This window comes from Drosophila yakuba, chromosome 3L, assembly GCF_016746365.2.
Source record: "Drosophila yakuba strain Tai18E2 chromosome 3L, Prin_Dyak_Tai18E2_2.1, whole genome shotgun sequence".
NCBI lineage: Eukaryota > Metazoa > Arthropoda > Insecta > Diptera > Drosophilidae > Drosophila > Drosophila yakuba.
In genome coordinates this window covers 13,710,039-13,729,726 of record NC_052529.2, presented here as the reverse complement: position 1 = coordinate 13,729,726, position 19,688 = coordinate 13,710,039, and the positions used below count along the sequence as shown (strand labels likewise).

The window sequence follows — 19,688 nt, the reverse complement described above, 5'->3', positions numbered from 1 at the left end:
TATTGCATTTGACCAGCTACCAGTTACAATGTCGAATGATTTCGGCCAAATGCAAATACTACTTATGCGTTTACATTGTACATGTTTATACCGATTCTGAATTTCGTTCGATTCTTTGCCATTGTAAACATGCTACACTCACACAGACGCCAACACAAATACACATACACCTCTACACTCAGCAAAAATCGGAGATATCGCCCTCGATCTAGCAGACGATGAGCAGTAATTAATTTTATTTGTTGTGCGAAAGGAAATTAAATTTTTTTTAACAAAGGCTCATAAAAATTAATTACTTTGCATACTCTGTTTCATTCGGCCTTATTTTATTTTGATAAACATTTTATCCCTTTTGCCACCACCCACTGCCAAAAAGTAGAAAGGATGCCTGGGTTTTCAACCCTTTTTTGTGTGGGGTTGGCGAGCAAGGCGTAAATCGTTTTTAATGGCTGCATTCAACGGCATTTTATGCGATCGTAAAAATTACATATAAACTGCTTAAAATCATATAAAGACCGTCGGCGTATTTCGAAGACATTTGCTCATAAAATTTTATGTTTCTTTTTCGGTTCGTTTTGCTCATCTTTTTGCCTTTCGTCAGGGACAGAGACACAAGTAATCCATTGTCTACCCGTAAAATACCGAGTGTGTGGGTGTGGTTGTATCTGTGTGTATGTGTGTGTGTGCAATATACATTTGTGTTCGTGTGTGTATAATACCTACCTATATGCTAACTATAAACCTAACTTGAGTGTAAAGTTCGTTTTGGTTCCATTTCGATATCTGTGCGCCGTAGTCTGTTGTTTCTCTCTGTGTATCCTCTAGACCTTACCTGCATGATAAACCACCCAGTCACACAGCCATCTAAGTGTGGATTCCATATATTAACTACACATGCTACACATATTGATCATACAAAAATTGGGGCTAAATCTAAGCTAAAGACTTAAGTATATTTATATATGGCCAGATTCGTTAGGCATATCTAAAGTACGAGTATATGCATTGAAACCTTTTGAAGGGTATGTCATTTAGACTGTTCGTTTGCTCATGGTTTTGGTTTTGGTTTCCTATTTTCCGCAGACTTATATTGCGCCCTTAGTTTTAGTTGATTCGTCCAGAAACAAGATCAGCCACAGAACACAGACCACAAATATATCGAATATATATCCATCAGACCAAGTCAAGCTAATTCGAATTCAATGCAAACAAGAAAACAAAACAAGAACAAGCAAGCAGACATAACTCATAAAATTATAAATTATGATTTTCCTCATTATTAAATTTAATTTGTTCTCTACTTTGTTTCTTCTCTTTAAAATGTCTTCCTTTAAGATTTTCTGATGTTCCCAGGATGTTCGATATCCGGACCCGAGGGCTGCAATCTCTTCATCTACCATTTGCCCCAAGAGTTTGGCGACGCCGAGTTAATGCAAATGTTCCTGCCCTTTGGCAATGTGATCAGCTCCAAGGTCTTCATTGATCGTGCTACAAACCAGAGCAAATGTTTCGGTAGTGTTACATATTTTTTTCTATCAGCCCCTTGAGCCGTTTTGTCTAACAAAAATTATTACTTTCTTGACAGGATTTGTTTCATTCGATAATCCCGCCAGCGCTCAAGCGGCCATTCAGGCCATGAATGGCTTCCAGATTGGCATGAAAAGACTGAAAGTTCAATTGAAGCGGCCAAAGGATGCCAGTCGACCCTATTAACAATCGGAGTTCCTTAAACGCAATTCACAACAACCAACTGGAGCAACTACATCAGCAACAGCCGCTTTGCCAACAACTACCGCATTTTCAGCAGCCACGCCCACATCGGCAGTAACCTCCGTATCAGCAACAGTGACCACAACGGCCCACTATAATAACCTTGGCAGCAGCTTTAGGCCAACCCTATCATTGCCCCCTGAACGCTCCAACCACAATGCCCACATACCCTACACTTTTGCCAGCTGGCGCAGCGGCACATACTGCTATCGCAACAACAACAACAACAATAACGAAAACTGCAGCGACAACAAAAACAACCACAGGAACGTACCCGAATCCCAATCCCAAAACGATCCATCATCCAACACCAATTGCTCCAAAGTTGAACTGGTCGAGAGACTATTCATGTGGCAACAGCAAAAGCGAAAGGCCTAAATGCAACATCAAACACGACAGCAACCATAACAACTGCAGCTACAATAAGGAGCAACTATTGATGGGGTGAGCAAAACTATAAATTATCGAAGGACTTACAAAATCATCGATAAGCCGACATCGTATCGATATGTAAAGCGATTTTCGATAATAATATCGATGCCTAAAAATGTAATCTGTATTTGTATGAAAGAAGAACAGACATTTTTCCGATATTAAATCGAAATAATCACTATATGTATCGATAGCAAAAGGATTTTTGTGCGTGTATCGGACCTACATGCTCTTTTTAATTCCCAACTAATAATAATTTCTTCCCTCAATTTCAGATGGTCGTCAACCATGCTATGTGAAAACGATTATAGAAATGAAACATGCAAAGCGTATGTAAAAAAAAAAATAAAAAATAGTAAACAAGAAAAATGTAAATTAAAAAAAGAAAACCACTTAGAGCTGAAAAATTGAATAGATTTATATATATAATATATTTATATATATTTATCCGATTATACATTCATCTGAATGCAGTACAGCAGTACACACAAAATAATAAGAGAAACCCAAACAAAAAAGAAACCACAAACAAAATTATAAATTGAGAAATGCAGAAGAATGACAGAATTTTTGCCAAAATATCGATTTAATAAAAGTATATATTTATAGAAGCAAGAAACAAACATTGATATTGATAGTTTTGTTAACAACTAAAGAACAAGAACATTGCACACCAGTACACTCCCACACTGAACACAAAACTTGAGACAAAAACTGACTGGCAAGAGACCAAAATTATCTGGGTTTTCAAATAAAAATAACAAAACAAAAAAAAAGAAAAAAAAACAATTAAGGACGATAAGAGCAGCAACCATTTTATATGAGTAATTGGTGATGGGAATTTATAAAAATTACAACCTCTGCGCAAGGAAAATTAGTTGAAAAACAAAGCAAACACAAAAGATGAACTATTAAAACTGAATTTGTTAATCTGATGAACTCGATCGGAGTTTACAGTTAATCGAGTAAATTAGGAGGCAGCAGTTAATGGAAAGGGTTAAAATATAGATGGGAAATAGAGGAAGTTAGGTGAGAAAGAAGACAAAGTAGGTCTGCAACTTTTTAGCATTTAGTGGTAAGCAAAATGGCAAAGATTCAACAGATGCATAAACAGATTATATGTACACATGAAAAATTAACACAAAAATTCGAATTTAATTAATTTTAAGTAAAAGAAAACGGATATAGGAAGTTAGAACTAGACGGGACAGAGCAAGCCACTTAATATGCGACGTGCTTTTAGGGGTAAGTCCAATCCCCAAAGGGTTCGACCAGCCTCACCACAAGCAAAAATATCATTTTTTATAATATATAAATGAGTACTAATTTTAGAAATATTATAATATGGATTTGTTAGAACTATTGAAGAGAATCAAAGTGAAGAAAGCTAAACAAAAACATTAAAAAGAATTATGAAATACAATATCTACAGCGATCATTTACGTTGGCCTATATTTTCTCTGAGGGAGAAAATTCTTGTAATTGTTTAAATTTCTCAATTTTTTTAATTCGATACCGTTTGGTTATAAAAGTGTATTTAAAAATCGTAAACGATTTTATAGAATAATAAACAAAATTTTGAATAAAATCAAACAACAACTTTACACTTAAACTTAGCTGCTTTCAACAAAAACAATTACAGGTACTTACAGATATACATGCATATATATATATATATATACATAGAAATATATAATAAAAGGAAGGAGAAATGCAAAAAGTAAATAAAAACACAAAGGAAAGAAAAGGAGATATAAATAGGGCTACTGAAGGAATGGAAAACATAACAAACATTTTGCTATGAAAGTATTACTATAAAAATATATACAAAATAGATATACAAAACAGCAGAAAACTTAAAGTTTTGGCCACTTATTTTCACAACCAGCTCCGAGAACGAAACCGAAACCGATACAGATAATGATTCAGATTCCGATCAAGTTGACCATAGCGCGCCCTAGCCAGACTAAGCAAACTATTTAACACTAAGCATATATTAATTATTATTGATTGTTATTATAAACAAAAATTACCATTAGAATTTTTATCACAGTCAAAAAGGAAGCAAGTATTTTTTAGCGAAACTAGAGAATTTATCACGGCCTATTACATTTATTCAATACTTTTGTTTTGTTTTTCACACTGACATAGGACGACACAATACCCCGCACATCTACACTGAAATCTAACTAAATATTATCGTCAATAAAACAAAAAAAAAACGTAAAATGAGATCTTTATCCAACATGTACTCAACTGTCTGTTGAATCGAATCTTTAACAATTTAGCAGCAAAATCTGTACAAAAGCGTGAATAAGAAGAGGAGAAGGACCGATGAGTCAAATCTACAGCTAAATATGCCAAAAAATAAGATTATGGATAGTGAAAGGATAACAGAGAATAGAGAACAGAGAACAGAGAACAGAGGGTGGAGAAAATTAACAATTATTTAGAGTTTGTATAGTGAAAATGATAAGTTTAGAGTCGCCTAGTCTGTGGGTCCTGCAGAGGATTCTTCATCTGCGGGACGTATTTGATACTAAAGATAAAAATTTAAATATTAACAAATACAAATATAAAACTATAAGATATATTAAAATATGGAAAGAAAATTGTTATCAGAGTTAAAGTTAATTTTGTTACCAGTGCAATAAATAGTTTGGTGCGATACTTATGAGTTCCCTCTCAACCAATTTCAACACTTTAATTTTAGTCACAGTTTTCATTTCCGTTCTAAAGTATTGCCAATCGGATCACTGAGACAGTATTAGAAATCTGGGCAAATACATAAGTTACGGGCCAGAGTGAGGGGAAATATTATATTCAAAGTCAAATCGATTTAATCCGTTTAATTTATTCCTCTTTTAAATCAGAAAATGTTAAGCCTCGACAGGAGTAATAATGTAAATATAGAAAATGAAACCTAAGGCGGATGAAAGTCCCACACTGAGAGAAACGAATGAAATGGCAGTTATTTAACGACACATGCATACAAGAATAATTATATACCTACAAACATACAAGTACATAACATATATGAAAATTATCAAACTGATTTTAGCGCCTATTCAAAAGTAGTTCAGCCAGAGACACTCAAGAATTTTGACAGCTTTGAATTAAAATGCTAAACTAGAATTTTACTTCAGAAAAACTCATCCAAATACACGTACACGAACACGCTACATGTATTTACGATCTTGTATGAATCGATCTAGTCAAATTCAAGTTAATTATTGCATAAAGAAAATTAAACCTTAATGAAGAATAAGAAATTTAAAAACCAAGTCAAACTATTGAGATAATAATAATTTACTATTATTATGTACTATGATTATGATTAACGAATTATGATTTATCTATGTATTGAAAATACGAACACAAGTATTTTCAATAAAATATATAAATAATTATTATTATAATTATAATTATTATTATTATATGCTATTATACAAACATTTTTAGATCATATACACTATACTATGAAACATACGGAATCAAGCAAAATAATACATTTTGTGCTAAACTGATTTTGGCAAAATTATGCAAATTATATACCAAGAGGAAGGATACTAAAACCCTAAATTATCGTAACTATTATTTTTAAAGCATAACACACAATAAACTAAACTAAACCAAGAGAAGCAGAACAAATAAAAGAGAAAACAAATTGAAAAACCAAAATACAAAGCAACCAAACTTGTTTTATTTTCTCATTATTTTACGCGTCTGTGACATCCGGCTTTTGATTCATTTCAATTGGCAGATACCAGGACAGACTAGGTCACATACCCCCCTACAAAAAATAAAAACACACAATCCCAACCCGAAACAGAGGACTGAGAATTTGGCATAATACCCTCCCCTCCAATTTGAATATCGTTTACCCATGTTCTCCCTTAAGTATATTTTGATAAACTAAAAACAAAAACCAAAACACGAAAAGGGCTGTGACACGAACATTTAACAAAAAAATGTGAACAAAATCAAATTTTTTATCGTTTGCGCTTAGTTTTGATTTTAATGATCATTTTAAAGAGCGGTGATAACAAGAAACCACTAAAGCCAAATCAAAATTAAATCGATAAACGAATAAAAATACAATATAAAGGAACAATTAAGTCGCTTAATTCAAATTCGAAATGAAATGTGATGAAAGCAAACAAAAAACGAGAAACAAGAAAGCTAATTAAATAATAAACAAAAAAACATGTCGAATTCATATTAAACTTAACGAATAGAAAAGACAATTGTACCTTGAGCATAAAGTGTAAAAATTGGAACTCGTAAAAATTAAAGTATTCCTAGACATAAACCATAGATAACAAGCACATAACTAAAAAAAAATGGACAGGTTTCGCCCATCTCGCTTGAGGGGATATGAAAATTGGCACATTTCTTTGCAATTTTTGCCAAAATCCAGTTTAGTGCCAGAAAACATCCTTTAAAGCTACAATCTGCATTTAGCGTCGTCATACTCCGCGTCTTCACTATCTCAAAATTGTACGCACACACACACAAAAAGCACACAACGAACTACCACCACATACACACGCATCATATCAAGTACGCGGATATGCGAACCGTAGTCTATAACTTGGCGGTCTTCTCGGCGATTCTCAAATTGTTTAGCTGGTGGCAAAGAGACACGAAATCGAAGGGACCCCATTGGCATTGCATTTCCTCCTGATTTCTTTGATTTCTGTTTCTGAATTCCTTTTTTCGTTTGTAGCCAGCTAAGAGTAGCGCTAAACTAAGAATAAGCATTGTACATTACTAATGAAAATGAAGTCTCTTATCGATGATCGTTCCTTAAACTTAATCTATTATGCGAATAGATTTTGTCCTACGCATAATGTATTTTTATTATACAAAATGCGGAATGTGGCATTCTTATAGAATGTTTATTACTCTATACAAGGCATTACTAATAAAAACTAACTTCTTTATTTATTATATATACTATACACAAATATATTATATATACTAGTTAATGACAAGGTTAGACAAAGTAGTGAATGAAGCTTACGACACTGACACGGAAACAAAAGAACATGAAACAACCAAAAACACTGGAGTCCAAGTTTAGAACTTACTAATCAAAATATATTTAGATACACTTTTCTGCAGGTATTTAAACGGAAGTAAACGTAAAAGTAAAAGTAAAACTAAACTAATGCTAACGATAACGATAACGATAAATAACGATAGAGACAAGCACTTAACCCCACCATAACCAAGGACTTACCAAAATTGCATACACTAGTTTTCTAACTACACCTACAAGGACACCCAATCAACACGCCAACCAACACACAGACACAGTTATAAGGGCCCAAAAAAGGCAGAAGGACGAGGAATGTAGGTCGATTGATCGATTAATCGATAGGTAGGATGAAAAGGGTAGGGTGCATATCTTTTTGCCAAGCCTAACACATTTTGCCTTTGATATAGTGCATTTTTAGTTTGGTTTTAATAGAATCACCAGAAGGACATATTGGATACAGGGTAATACATGCAGTTAAATATAAATAGAAACTAAACTTATCATATAACCTATGATCATTTCGTATTGAACCAAAGCATTTCAATTCATTTGTACTATAATTTCCCTCAAAGCTTCCGCACTTTTTTCAATACCATACTTCTAAGCTGGAGACACACTTTTGAAGCTTTGCTTACCAACTAGATTTCGCTTGGATAGGCATAGGGTTAGATCTTTAGAGTATCATCAACCATGGGCATAGATGGGAAATGGAAAGGCTATAGTAGCTATAGGAATATAACAAAAACAGCAACAATAATTGGCGGCGCTTGTAAGAAAGCTCAGAAAGTGCATTTAAAATACAACAAAAAGAACAACAACAAGAACAAAATATGAAAACAAAATGAAAAGGGAGAAATTGAAACATTTTTAAAAGCAGAAACTAGTCGTACTTATATAGACGATATATTATAATACTATTATTATGACAATTATTACTATTACTATGAACAAAGAAAGATTTATTAGCGAGCTAAGGTCAACCAAGCATTATAAACCAATTTTGCAATTATACAAACCGAATCGGATCGGATGGAATGATATGGGAGGCATAGGTGTACGGCTGGAGATATTGGCGTTGAAAAGGCCCAAAAGTTATTTTTTGTAGATAAAACTGTTATCTTTTAGTACTTAGCCAAATGTTAGATCGAGGTACGAGTTGCAGAGATACATACGATGTACGAGTATATGTATAACTCATGCAGTTGGCAGCAGGCTAATCGAATAAAACCAAATGGTCAAAGCGAATTTATATTGTATATAGTATAAAGCCCCTCAAACAGAAACCCGAACCAAAGGGTTGAATTATTGCATATTATTGAAAAACAAAAAAAAAAACTAGTTGCTAGTCTAGATTTTAGCATCAACACATCAGATGGACACATATTACACTTGGAATTTTTTTGAGTGTAGCTTGAGATGCGTTTCAGAAACTATTTCTCAGATGCAGTACTACAGCTACAGCTTCTTTGTACACTCTATATACTTTCCGTTTAGAAATCCGTCCGTATTTAGCATTATGCAAGCACACAAACACTCACACACACGTAAGCAAAACGGCATGTGATTTGATTTTGGCAACTTATCCTCACATTTGAATGATTTGCAATTGCTCCAGACTCAGATTTATGTATGTAATTACATCCGTCTTAAACGATCCCAAAACCAAGTTCACACAAAAATACAATTACTTAGCAATGATTACCAACAATCCATTATTTGAGATTTTTGAAGAGCACCTTTAACGAAAACAATAAGAAATTAGCAGCAAAATGTGAATGAGAAACACAAACGAAAACAAAAGTAAAAACCTAACATTAAAATTAAAAAACGGAAATTTTAAATTAAGACAACTTGCACCTAATACTAGTAGCATAAATGTAAAGACAGACAGATGCAGATAAAGATTTCTTATCATTTCATTTAAAGCAAAACCGATTCCGAGACACCCAACACGATTCGTGATCAGTTCCTTTCAGATCTGTCAAAAGGGATTTCAAGTTCGATAGAGAAAACAAAAGCAAAACGAGGCGAAATCAAGAATAACAACACATGAATTAACTGTTAAATGTAAAATGGTTTCAGAATCAAAAAGAATAAAATATAAATAGAGGATAAACAGGATCACTGGCCCTGTGAGCCCGGAACAGTTCAAGAGTTTTTCTATAGTATTCCATTGAATTAGCTTTCAGTTCACACATCGAATGCACTTTATACACAGATCGAGCATTTCTCACTTTAAACATTCAATTCAATCAAATAAATTCATCACAATTGAAGCGGAAACAAGGGCAGAATCAGAATCATGCACACACAGCTATAACATGCATACTCACATACATATATTAAATATGACAAAATTTATATTTACACACATCAAATGCCGAACTAACGGGGACGATGCTAAGGATGTAATAGTCAAAAGTAGTTGATCGAAAAACAAAGTGGAGGAGGAGAGGAGCAGAAGTGAAGAACAATTAAGTAAATCATTTATAATAGCAAGAAAAAGGTCTTTATATAACTATTTATAGAAATATACGCTATCTACTATACATATGTGTACATTAAATACAATCTATGAATAATGAAACCAGAATGGCGAAGTGTGTAAAATTGTGCATTCGTTCATTAAAACAAAAGGATGAAAGTAAACACCGAAAAAACAATACAGATATATATCTATATATACTCAATCGGCCTTTTCCGCGATGCATTGCCACGCGGAAATTGGCTGGAAGCCCACAACACAAGTAAATGCTATCGAACAAGAAAACTATTAATTAATTATGGACAAAACTATAAATATTTTAATACTTAAAGCATTATTAACAGAAGTATATTTTAAACATTATTTATGCGACTTACTGCAGGATACAACATAAATAAACCCAGCATAATAATAGATGAGTACATACTACAGTAACAATAACTACCGATCGATTAAAGAAGCCGCCACCATCCTAGACACCCAAACCAAACAGGTTCATTTACGATCAATCTGCTTCAAGACCTAAGATCTGCCATAATGCCATAATCCAATCCGGAGCACACTGATCCAAGCGTAACCAACCAGTAGGAGCAAAGGCAGATTAGTTAGATCCAGAGCGCGGCGAGAGGCTAACAATAAGATGAGATGGATGGGATAGATGAGATGGAGGTATAAATCGTAATAACAGAAATATCAACCACCCTAGTATTAATTAATTATTGCCAGTTTCAAAATATGGGCAAGCAGTGTACATTTTGTTTCGTTTGCCAAACATAAAAATAAATATGAAAATAAAAATGAAAATGAAAATAAAATAAAAACTGGGCGTCGCTGATGGGGCGACATAAGCGCATTGATGATAGGTGAGGCGGGGACTTATAGTAAACGAGGAGCAGGAAATTGGATATAGAGAATCGGAGGAGATTATAAACCATGGTTATAATTACAACAATTAAATTATTATTAATAATAATTATTATACACAAAAACTTATGCAAATGTGTAATAGGTATATAAACAAAGAACAACTGGCAAGTTAAATAAAACAAAACAAAGCAAACAAAAAAATTATGAAAAACTAAAAAAAAATTAACAAAAAACACAAACCACAAAAAATGCAGAAATATATATTATATATACTTTATAGACATTTAAACATGAAAACAAAAACACAAAAAAGAAACTAAAAAATAAAGTTGCAAATAATAAACTTTTACCATAAAAATATCATTTAGCCCCATTGTTTCTCTCTCTCTCTCTCTTCATTCTGAATCCAGCGATGTGGCAGTGCTGGCTTACAAAATATTGGCCACCTGGCCGAGTTGGCCAACAGAACGAAAACGAATCTGATTTGAATGGAAATCGCGGATCGAGCGGCAGTTCGCCTCTTCAAGCCAAGCATTTGCATATGGGCTCGCGTGTTCTAAGCGGCAAGTCAACATAAAAATTTAAATTCAAAATTTTCATGCGAAAATTATGGCTGAAGTGAAGTGAGTGAGAGTCCCAGGGGATTACATGGCGATATGGTGTGAACTTGAGACAAGGCCAGACAAAAGACTTGGTCTCTAGAATTCGCAAGTGACATGGTTGTTCACTTGCTTCAAGCCAGGTTAGCAAGCCGCGCGTGGGCGATTGAAGTGGCAGTTATGGCCATAAATACAAATATGTTCGTTCGCGTAAGCAGATATTGACTGCCGCCAGTGTCGCTCAATAAACATGCTAGCAGATAGCAGCAGAAAAAGCAGCAGCAGCTGCTGCAGACTCGCAACTGCCAAATAGATGTGCAATATTCGTAATCCGTAGGTTGAACTCCGCCGCCGCTGGCCGATCTGATGGTGATGTAAGCTCCGGTTCTGGGTTGCCAATTACCGCCGACTGCCGACTGCCGACTGCCGACTGCCGTCTAACCGCCGTCTAACCAACTGTAGAATGTAAAGCTTCTGCAGCTCGCGAAAAACTCGACCACCCACTGCCACTGCCACTGGCACTGCCAGCGGTACAGCGTCATCATCATCATCGCCGGCTGCACAGTGATCTCTGCGAAGTTCGATCTTGCACGCGATGCGAAACAGTCGACAAGCGATCGATCGGGAATGCCATTCTTTGCAGCTTAAAGCGGGTAGGTATTAATAATTGTTATTATTATTATTATGATTGAGTGATCTGTTCAATAAGGGGTCTTATCGTCTTGGCACGGCCAAATGCGTAGCTTGAAGAACGCCGCCCCAAAAGGCGTCTATTCGCATTTGGATAGTGGCTTTTGCATTGTGCTTTGCATTCTGATAATCCGCGTTTTGTTCTGTTATCTTCACGTATTTTGCGCAGTGGGGAAAGTAATTAGTGATCAGACCATGACCAAATATCACTGAGTTACCAGCATTCAGTTTGCCAATCATGACAGATCAAAATAATTTATTATAAATAAAACAAACGCAAACCAGCCACTCACAGCAATGCCGTCATACTTATCTGTACGCAAGTAAATATATAAAAATTAATATAGAAGATCATTCCGTGTCATTTCATATCAATCATGGTTAGAACTTGCATGTGAGTGTTGTTTTAATGGGACAATTTTGTATACTTAAAAAATGATTATGTTTGTTTTTAATAATACGACCGGTTTTTATTGGTTTCTAAGGTTTAATACAGATATGCTTTACTTAAATTTTTTAAGTCATATATTTATTTATTTATATCAGGGTGATAGACGACAGTTAATGTTCAACAATTTTTAAATTTTTTCCATCGATGGGGGTCCCTTAGTTTAACCAAGTTTTGGAATTCCAAACTTACAATTTTTTAAATTTATTTCTTTATTACCTTCATTTCTCTCTGTGCACCCACTCCAGTTAGAGCCAAAGATGACCTATATTGCCATGTGCGCAGCCCAAAATAGAGGATCCGCCTCGATCCGTTGTCTATTTCGGGAGATGTTTTTCATTTCACTTATTTTCCTTTCCCTACCTTACCCGAAAAATCATAATCCGAAAGAGGCGCAGGCGATTCTTAGTTGCCCTAACCCGAAGTAGCCAGGTGCTATAAATAAAATACCATTAAACTGAGCGATCGCATATACGCATGGATGCTAGGAAAGAGAGCTATAAAAAGTAGGGGCACTGATCGACCAGGGGATACCCTCGACAGCACACACCCTCTGCTCGGCTGCGGGAGAAACTGAAACAAAAGCAATTTGTTTTCACCCTGATCCGTTGATACAATAAACAAGTTGGCGGACAGGCGGCCCATGAATGAAAAACAGCGAAAAATATAATTCCTTTTTTTTTGGTCAGAATTTCTTGGTTGTTTTTGGCTGCCGCATTCTGCGTAGCGTTGCGGACCTGGCCGTGTGGTGAGGGGTCTTCTATATGGCCGGCAACAAGTTGGATTTTTCTAAAAATGAACACACACGAAATAGCTTCGTCTTTGGCGTTAAATACGGACCACGACATCCATCGGTGTCGAGCAGCGACAACAACGCATCTCCGCCGAAGAGCGGCGGAATTTGATTTGATTTTCACTTGGCCAACCGACCGACCGTCAGCGCTATTTTCCTCTATTGTGTGTGGGGCGTGCTCTCCGCGGCGGTCCATCTAAGGAGCATATTCCGAAGAAGCGATGCTTTCCGCGACTCGGCTTTCCCGCAACTAGTTGCGTTTTGGATGTCAACACGATGTGCACGCGCACAGCGGCGATTCCCGTCGACCAACTGCCACTGGCAGCGTGAAGTGACCTGTGGACCGTGGACCGTGGCCATTTGAAGGTGATCTCAATCACCGGGCATTACCAGGACAGCTTGAGCCAAGACTGAACCGAAGTGGGAACCACACACAGACGATATTCATTTTCATCCAGGGCACCTTACAAAAGTACAAACGATCGAATAGCGAGGTAAATACTAGTCTTCGATCACTCCTCGTTATTCCACAAGTGGAAACAGCACATAGCCTTCGCATCCATTCAGGCCGGGCCTTTAGGCCTTTTATGGGCATGCTTTTAGCCCAGGGAATCGAATTTCATGCACAAAAACAACATTTCGGTTTCGGGGCAAAATTCGGTGTGCGTTTGTGTGTGTGTGTGTGTTCTGCCTGAGAGAGCGCCACTTGCCAGTTCCTCTTGGACATTTAAATAGAATTCCCGTGCTGGCCACCGATCGAGAGAGAAATTTCAGATTGAGCAGCCTTCTCCTCCTCATCCGTCTCCGTGAACGTGCTCCTCTGCCGGCGATCATCAAAATAACAACACAACGTGTTTTTTGAGTTACTCACATCGCGTATACGCAACGTATTCCTTCGTTTTATATTTACCTCTAACTTCTGACAGTTGAAATGGCGGCTTAGTTAGGATTAGTGTATTCCATATTAATATTCCGGAAAAGCATTGATATATAGTTATCAATAGTTATCAAAACAATTTAACTAGTAATGAAAATACTTTTATAATATATTTTATAGATATTATTATTCATGGACAATAATTAACTTATATTCTCTTACTTAATTTTAGCCGAAATCAGGATCAGCATGCAGGAACTTACAAGGATCTGCGACCTTAACGGAAACGCAGATAGGGGAGAGCTGGGTCCAGTAGCCCCGGCTACCAACAATCTGGACCAGCTGCTACCCAACATAAAGCTGGAGCACGATCCCGACCTGGAGTGCTGGCTGCCCACGCCCGAGCACCCACAACTGCGTCTGGATCTGAACAGCACACGGCTGCTGCTGCAGGGCTCCGACGACCCACTGATCTCGCATGGAGCCACCAACGATGCCCACGACGAGGACCATCCCTTCAAGACGCTACTGGCCCGCAAAAGTGCCGGCCACGAAACCCCACACAATGGCACCTGCAGTCCGCTGACCAAGCAGCAGCTGAAGGCCAATCTGCTGATGGGCAGCCGGAAGACGAACAGGCAGCCGGCGCAGGAGCAGCCACCCACAGCACCACCACAAAAGACAGCTAGGCCAGTGCACAGCCAGGGCCAAAGCCGATCACGAAGGCGCGGCGATGCGGGCGCCATGAAGCTTCGCTTCCATCACCAAGCTCTGCCCGCGGAGTATGCCGCGCATTACGAGGCCACACAGGGTCGCCAGCCACCAAGACCAGCGCTACCGCCGCCACCTCCTCCGCCGAGTCAGGCGCACGAGAACGTGCGCAGTTGGCTGCGGAAGATAGCCGAGATCCAGCGCAGTGCCGAGCGCCAGCAGCAGAAGCAGTCGTCCACTCCTCGAGCTGGAGCACCAACCTCGCGTTCCTCCCCCATCGCAGCGACGTCAGCGGTGCCGGCCAAAGGTCCCGAGGTACCCACCGCCTCCAAGCGGAACTCCTTAAAGTACGCCGATCTGCCTTACATGGGTGAGATTACGCTGGATAACTACAAGCCACGTCGTGGTCGAAAGCCCAAGAAGGCGGACATCTGCCACCTGATCTACAAAAACTACGGCACCATTGTTCCAGCATCTGTGCCTGCGATGCCGGTCAGTGCTGCTCCGCCGGCGTCCACCTCCACGATTGCGGTGCCACCCGAGGAGCCGCTGAATCTCTGCCTGCGTGACCAGAGCGGCGATCGCTTCTCCATCTCCAGCGGCGACAGTGAGAAGCCGAGGACTACACCAACTACGACCACTGCGACGACGGATTGCGGCAGCTCCTCCCATCGGACCACACCACTTAGTACGGTGAAACCATTGACCTTGGAGCTGGCAGGCAGCGAGGAACAGCCCCTGACAGCAGCCAAGTTGCTCCTCCAGCCAGTCGGGCTGTACTACCAGCAGCTGGTGGAGTCCTGCAGCCTGGGAGGGTTGCCCGTGCCCTTGGAGACCATCGAGAAGGACAACCAGCTATCCCTCAAGATTCCGATACCAAGCGGCTTCTTTGCCAATGAGACTACGCCCCTGGCCATGCGGAAGAGAAAGCGGTCAGCCATCTTCATCCCGCCCATGCCCGCCGAGCACTCGTCGAGTCCCTCGAACGAGGTGAGCATCTGCAAGTTTAAGTTCACCGGCGGTGCCAAGCCCACGCTGCAGGAGAAGAAGATGCTCTCGGTGGACGCGGAGGGCAATTACCGGTACTACAACGGCACCGGAGACAAGACCATGCGAGGCTACGAGTTCATCTCCCGGGATCAGCAGCAACAGCTGCAGCAGCACCACCAGCCGGGGCAGGGTCAGGAGAAGCTCTATGTGGATATTCCAGCCCCATCGACGGACCTCAGTCCAGAGTTGCTGCACATATCGCCGGAGTCGCCCACCTCAACGCTGATCCTGCCCAGCAGTAACCATCTGGTGACTGCCGTAGCGCCACATAGTCCAGCCTCTCAGTGCTCCAGCTCCCAAAGTCCCATGCCCGGAGCTGTGTGCCCCGGACACACGCAAAGCAAGTCCTCCTCAGAGAGCGAACGTAAACGAAGATCTTCGAGGCGATCGAAGCAGCGCGAGAAGCTGGAGAAAACCTTCAAGGAGAAAGGCTTTCTCATCCAAACCCAGCAGCTTCAATCCGCCGAAGGGGCTACCTATTGCAAATTCAGACAACTAAAGAAGTTCACGCGTTACCTTTTCCGCAACTGGAAGGATCACATACCCGAGAGCGATCTGGCCAAGCACCAGAGCGCTTCTCGGGAGGATAGGCTCTCGGGTCTGGAAACCCAAACCGCCAACCAGACGACATAGAGTTCCCCTAAGGACATCCAGGAAACAGCCACACACAGCACTGCCAAAGATTTAAGTTTAAGACCAGCTAATGGCCGGCCCAATTTCGGTGGGCGTTGCCAGTTGAGGGTGGAGCACAGCAATCCATGCCGATTCCGTCCACGCGGGCTGTCCAACAACGCGATCAATGATCCTCAGCCACGCTTCCTAGTCGTTCATCAGTTTTTCTAGTGCCTAATAAAATGTTATTGTTAACAAATAAACTCTATGTTTAACCATACACAACAGTAGATAGTGATCGACTTATCATGTACAAACATTGGAAAACACTTGTTTGGTTGTAAAAGGCATCGTAGTATGTATTTTACAAAATATCCGTCAATACAGTTACGGGTTAGTACAAAAGATAAACTCCAAAATGGGCGATAAGTCTATAGGGGTTATGCTCGCTCTCAAGGTCGTTTCAATGCCATTGCGAATACTTATCGTTATCATCGTTATGCGTTATATGCTTATTTAGAAGATGTGATTGCATCTCGTTTCCAGATTAGCCTAAATGTTAGTTACAGATAATATAAAAAGTTCCAAAATGTTTGCTGGTATGCTTAGGTCGACGAAAGAATTTTGACTCAAATTCATTCGAAAGATGTTTGGAAGATTGGGCGTGCCCGTGTTCAGATAAATTCTCACTAATATTGTCAATTTGTGGATTTGGTTGCATAATTGGTTCAGGTGGCAGTTCATTCAGTTTGGGATCCTTGGCCAGACTTGGGCTTACAACTAAAAAACATATTATTTGCTTTCAATCGATTTGTGCGCCTTTCGACTTCGTCATTAGTTCGAACTCATTGAGCTCTCATGCTCCTTAGGCGCATCAGCAAGATACGTCTCCGGCACCCTGGCATTCATGGGACACACGTACTCCGTCCAGTCCACGTCACTCTGGCCCTTGGAACTCTTGCGACGCTTTAACGAAAACTGAGTGCGTTTCACCGGCTTCAGCTTGGCTGTAATGTTAAGCGGTTGGTACCCGGGTGCCGATTCGGCATCTCGCTTGCTCAAGATCACTGGCCGACCGACTAGCTCCTTAAAGTGCATGGCCAGGTGACGACGCAGCAGGGACTTGCTGGGTGGTATCGACAGCAGGTCGGCAAGTAAGTCCGCATTGAAGCGCGGCTCATAAAGCATCAGAGCCCCATGGACACCAGCACCACGCAGATTGGGCGTGTACTCAGACAGGTCGATAGTCTGCAGCCATCCCATTATGCGATGCGCTGTCCACAGCTCTACATTGTCCCTGTCAGGAATAGCTGCGGCCTCATCATCACTGACCACCTTAATGGAGCGTCGTATGAGACCTTCCGCATTCCACGACAAACGACGCATGCATAAGATTCCCGCTCGCAAAGAGGCTATGTGCAAACAAGAGCTGACGTGCAATTGGGACAGGTCCTCGAGCGTGAGGCGGTGTAGCATTCGACCGTCGATCTTGGCCTGCATAAAGTAATCCTTATACTGGGGCAAGCCAATGTCATCCAGCCAGCGCAGAACCCATGCCACATCCAAGCAAGATGCCTTTAGTGTTAGGTCATCAAATTCCTTCCCAGTAAGGTCATCGATGGCCAACAAGATTTTCTTCCGGTGAAGTGGCATCTTAAGGTTTAGCTCTCGTTCGATGTCGACAGGCGAGGCGGTGAAGAACGACACAGATGGATTGGCCTTCAGCCACTTTCTGTGAATGAAAATTTTACATAGTAACTGGTTTATCGTTATTATTGATGTCAAACTTACCTGCAATTGTCCTCATAGCAGCTTAGACCCATGTATGCCAACCAATTGCACACCTCCTGCGCTCCCCACGTGGTCCAATGCTTTTCATTCTCACCGAACAATGGCGTCTGGGCACTCCACTCAATTCGACCGCCAGCGGTAGCTCGTGCTCCGCCTCGTCGGAACTCCGGCTCTGCTTGCTCCAAGGCGGTCAGCTCGCAGTTGCTGCTATTGCTGCGTCGCAGCTTGCCAAGTATGTTGCGCAAGCCGCGGGCAGATCTTTCCCTCAGCTTTGGTGAGGGTGTGAACTGCGACATGAAGCTGGATGTCATAGCATCCTCCGCTTGATGATGACTGTCATCAATTAAAATATGTTCGTTCGAGGCGAAGGCCACGTTTCGCTGCTTGCCGCTGCTGTTGGCATTGACGTCTAAGGCACGATTGTTATTGTTGTTCAGCAACTTGCCATGCGATCGTGGCAGGCTGTGGAACTGCGGCTTGATCTGATGGCGCAGTGCAGAGGGCGGCGTCTTGGGGGATCCCATGAAGGCCTTCTGGTTTATATTGCTCAAGCTGCCGTAGGGGATACTGGCGGATATAGCGCTACTTCCATCGTTGGCCTGCTCTAAGGCTGTGCGGTGCAGCTTTAGTTCACTTAAGGCACTCATTAGCTCCAGCTTCTGCGTCTCGAGGGCGGAGCGAGAAATCATCTGTCGCTGCAACTGCTCTTCCTTGGTGCACAATTGCTGGCTCTTTTCCGTTATAAGGCCCTCCAGCTCGATGATCTTGTCCGCCTGCTCGGACACCCGTTCCGCCAGCATCTGATACTGCAGGGCTAAGCCCTCCTTATCCCGCTGCAGGCGACGCATCCGCTCGTCGGAATCCTGACGGGGAATGTGCGTCTCCAGCCAGTCGCTGATAATTGCCGCCGTGACAGGATCCGGGGCTGGAGCAGCCAGTCCAACCTGAAACGATAAGCCTGTAAGCCCTCTGTGTCTCGACCTTATCTTATTCAGAGTGACTCACCTGTTGCAGGGCCAGAGCCAAAGTCTTAGCTGTTGACAAAACATTGGTGGCCGAAATTAAGTTTCGCTCGCTAAACGTCAGGGAAGACCCTGCTCCGGATATAGATACCGATCCCGCCTGCGTCGCGGTGCTCGATATCAGGCCGTCCATTTGCTGTAGGGCTGCCTCGAGCATTTTGCTGCCCTCCGCCACAGTCGCCATGAAGTCCAAATCAAAGTCTCGCTAATCCCAGGTGATCGATGTGTGGCGTGCTTATTGCGCGACTAGTGCATTGTTATGTAAGCAGGTCAGGCAAGGCTCGTCATTTCGCACTTGTTTGGGGTAAAATGGCATTTATGGTTATTAATTTCAGCACTAATTGGGGAAAACTATCACGAAAATAGAAGCTGCTGCAGCGTTCTGCTTCTTCTTCCCGCACCAGCCCAGCCACTTATCGATAGTCAGCGACCGTTCGATTGTAGGAGCAACAGGCCGATAGTTTTTTGGTTGTTTGTTTATTTGCCTTTCTTAAGGC

General features: G+C 40.7%; 3 protein-coding genes across 20 annotated transcripts in view; 2 read left to right on the top strand and 1 right to left on the bottom strand.

Moving 5' to 3' along the window:
• LOC6534033 (CUGBP Elav-like family member 4) overlaps positions 1 to 4,598 on the top strand; it is a 266,544-nt gene extending 261,946 nt beyond the window's left edge. For 13 of the 17 annotated variants that reach the window (XM_039374699.2, XM_015194898.3, XM_015194890.3 and 10 more), the window contains 3 exons: positions 1,336 to 1,512; positions 1,586 to 2,214; positions 2,478 to 4,598. In XM_039374699.2, coding sequence (XP_039230633.1) covers positions 1,336 to 1,512; positions 1,586 to 1,713 — 305 coding nt within the window. In that variant the 3' untranslated portion in view covers positions 1,714 to 2,214; positions 2,478 to 4,598. The remainder of the gene's footprint in view (positions 1 to 1,335; positions 1,513 to 1,585; positions 2,215 to 2,477) is intronic. The other 4 variants (XM_015194906.3, XM_015194888.3, XM_015194891.3 and 1 more) reach the window with 1 other exon arrangement.
• A 4,600-nt stretch (positions 4,599 to 9,198) lies between these two features.
• LOC6534032 (AF4/FMR2 family member 4) lies at positions 9,199 to 16,658 on the top strand. Of its 2 annotated transcripts, none has more exons than XM_002094683.4 (2): positions 9,199 to 11,850; positions 14,238 to 16,658. In XM_002094683.4, exons 1-2 carry the CDS (start codon positions 11,793 to 11,795, stop codon positions 16,397 to 16,399), a joined length of 2,220 nt encoding a protein of 739 aa, XP_002094719.2. In that variant the 5' UTR covers positions 9,199 to 11,792; the 3' UTR covers positions 16,400 to 16,658. The 2 variants fall into 2 exon arrangements, with proteins under 2 accessions (XP_002094719.2, XP_015050373.1); XM_015194887.3 differs by lacking the exon at positions 9,199 to 11,850 and adding an exon at positions 12,476 to 13,622.
• A 53-nt stretch (positions 16,659 to 16,711) lies between these two features.
• Positions 16,712 to 19,598, bottom strand: LOC6534031 (liprin-beta-2). Its single transcript, XM_002094682.3, has 3 exons — positions 19,175 to 19,598; positions 18,170 to 19,113; positions 16,712 to 18,110 (listed from the first exon to the last, which is right to left on the bottom strand). The coding sequence occupies exons 1-3, from the start codon at positions 19,373 to 19,375 to the stop codon at positions 17,213 to 17,215; spliced, it is 2,043 nt and encodes a 680-aa protein (XP_002094718.1). The 5' UTR covers positions 19,376 to 19,598; the 3' UTR covers positions 16,712 to 17,212.
• Positions 19,599 to 19,688: the final 90 nt, after the last annotated feature.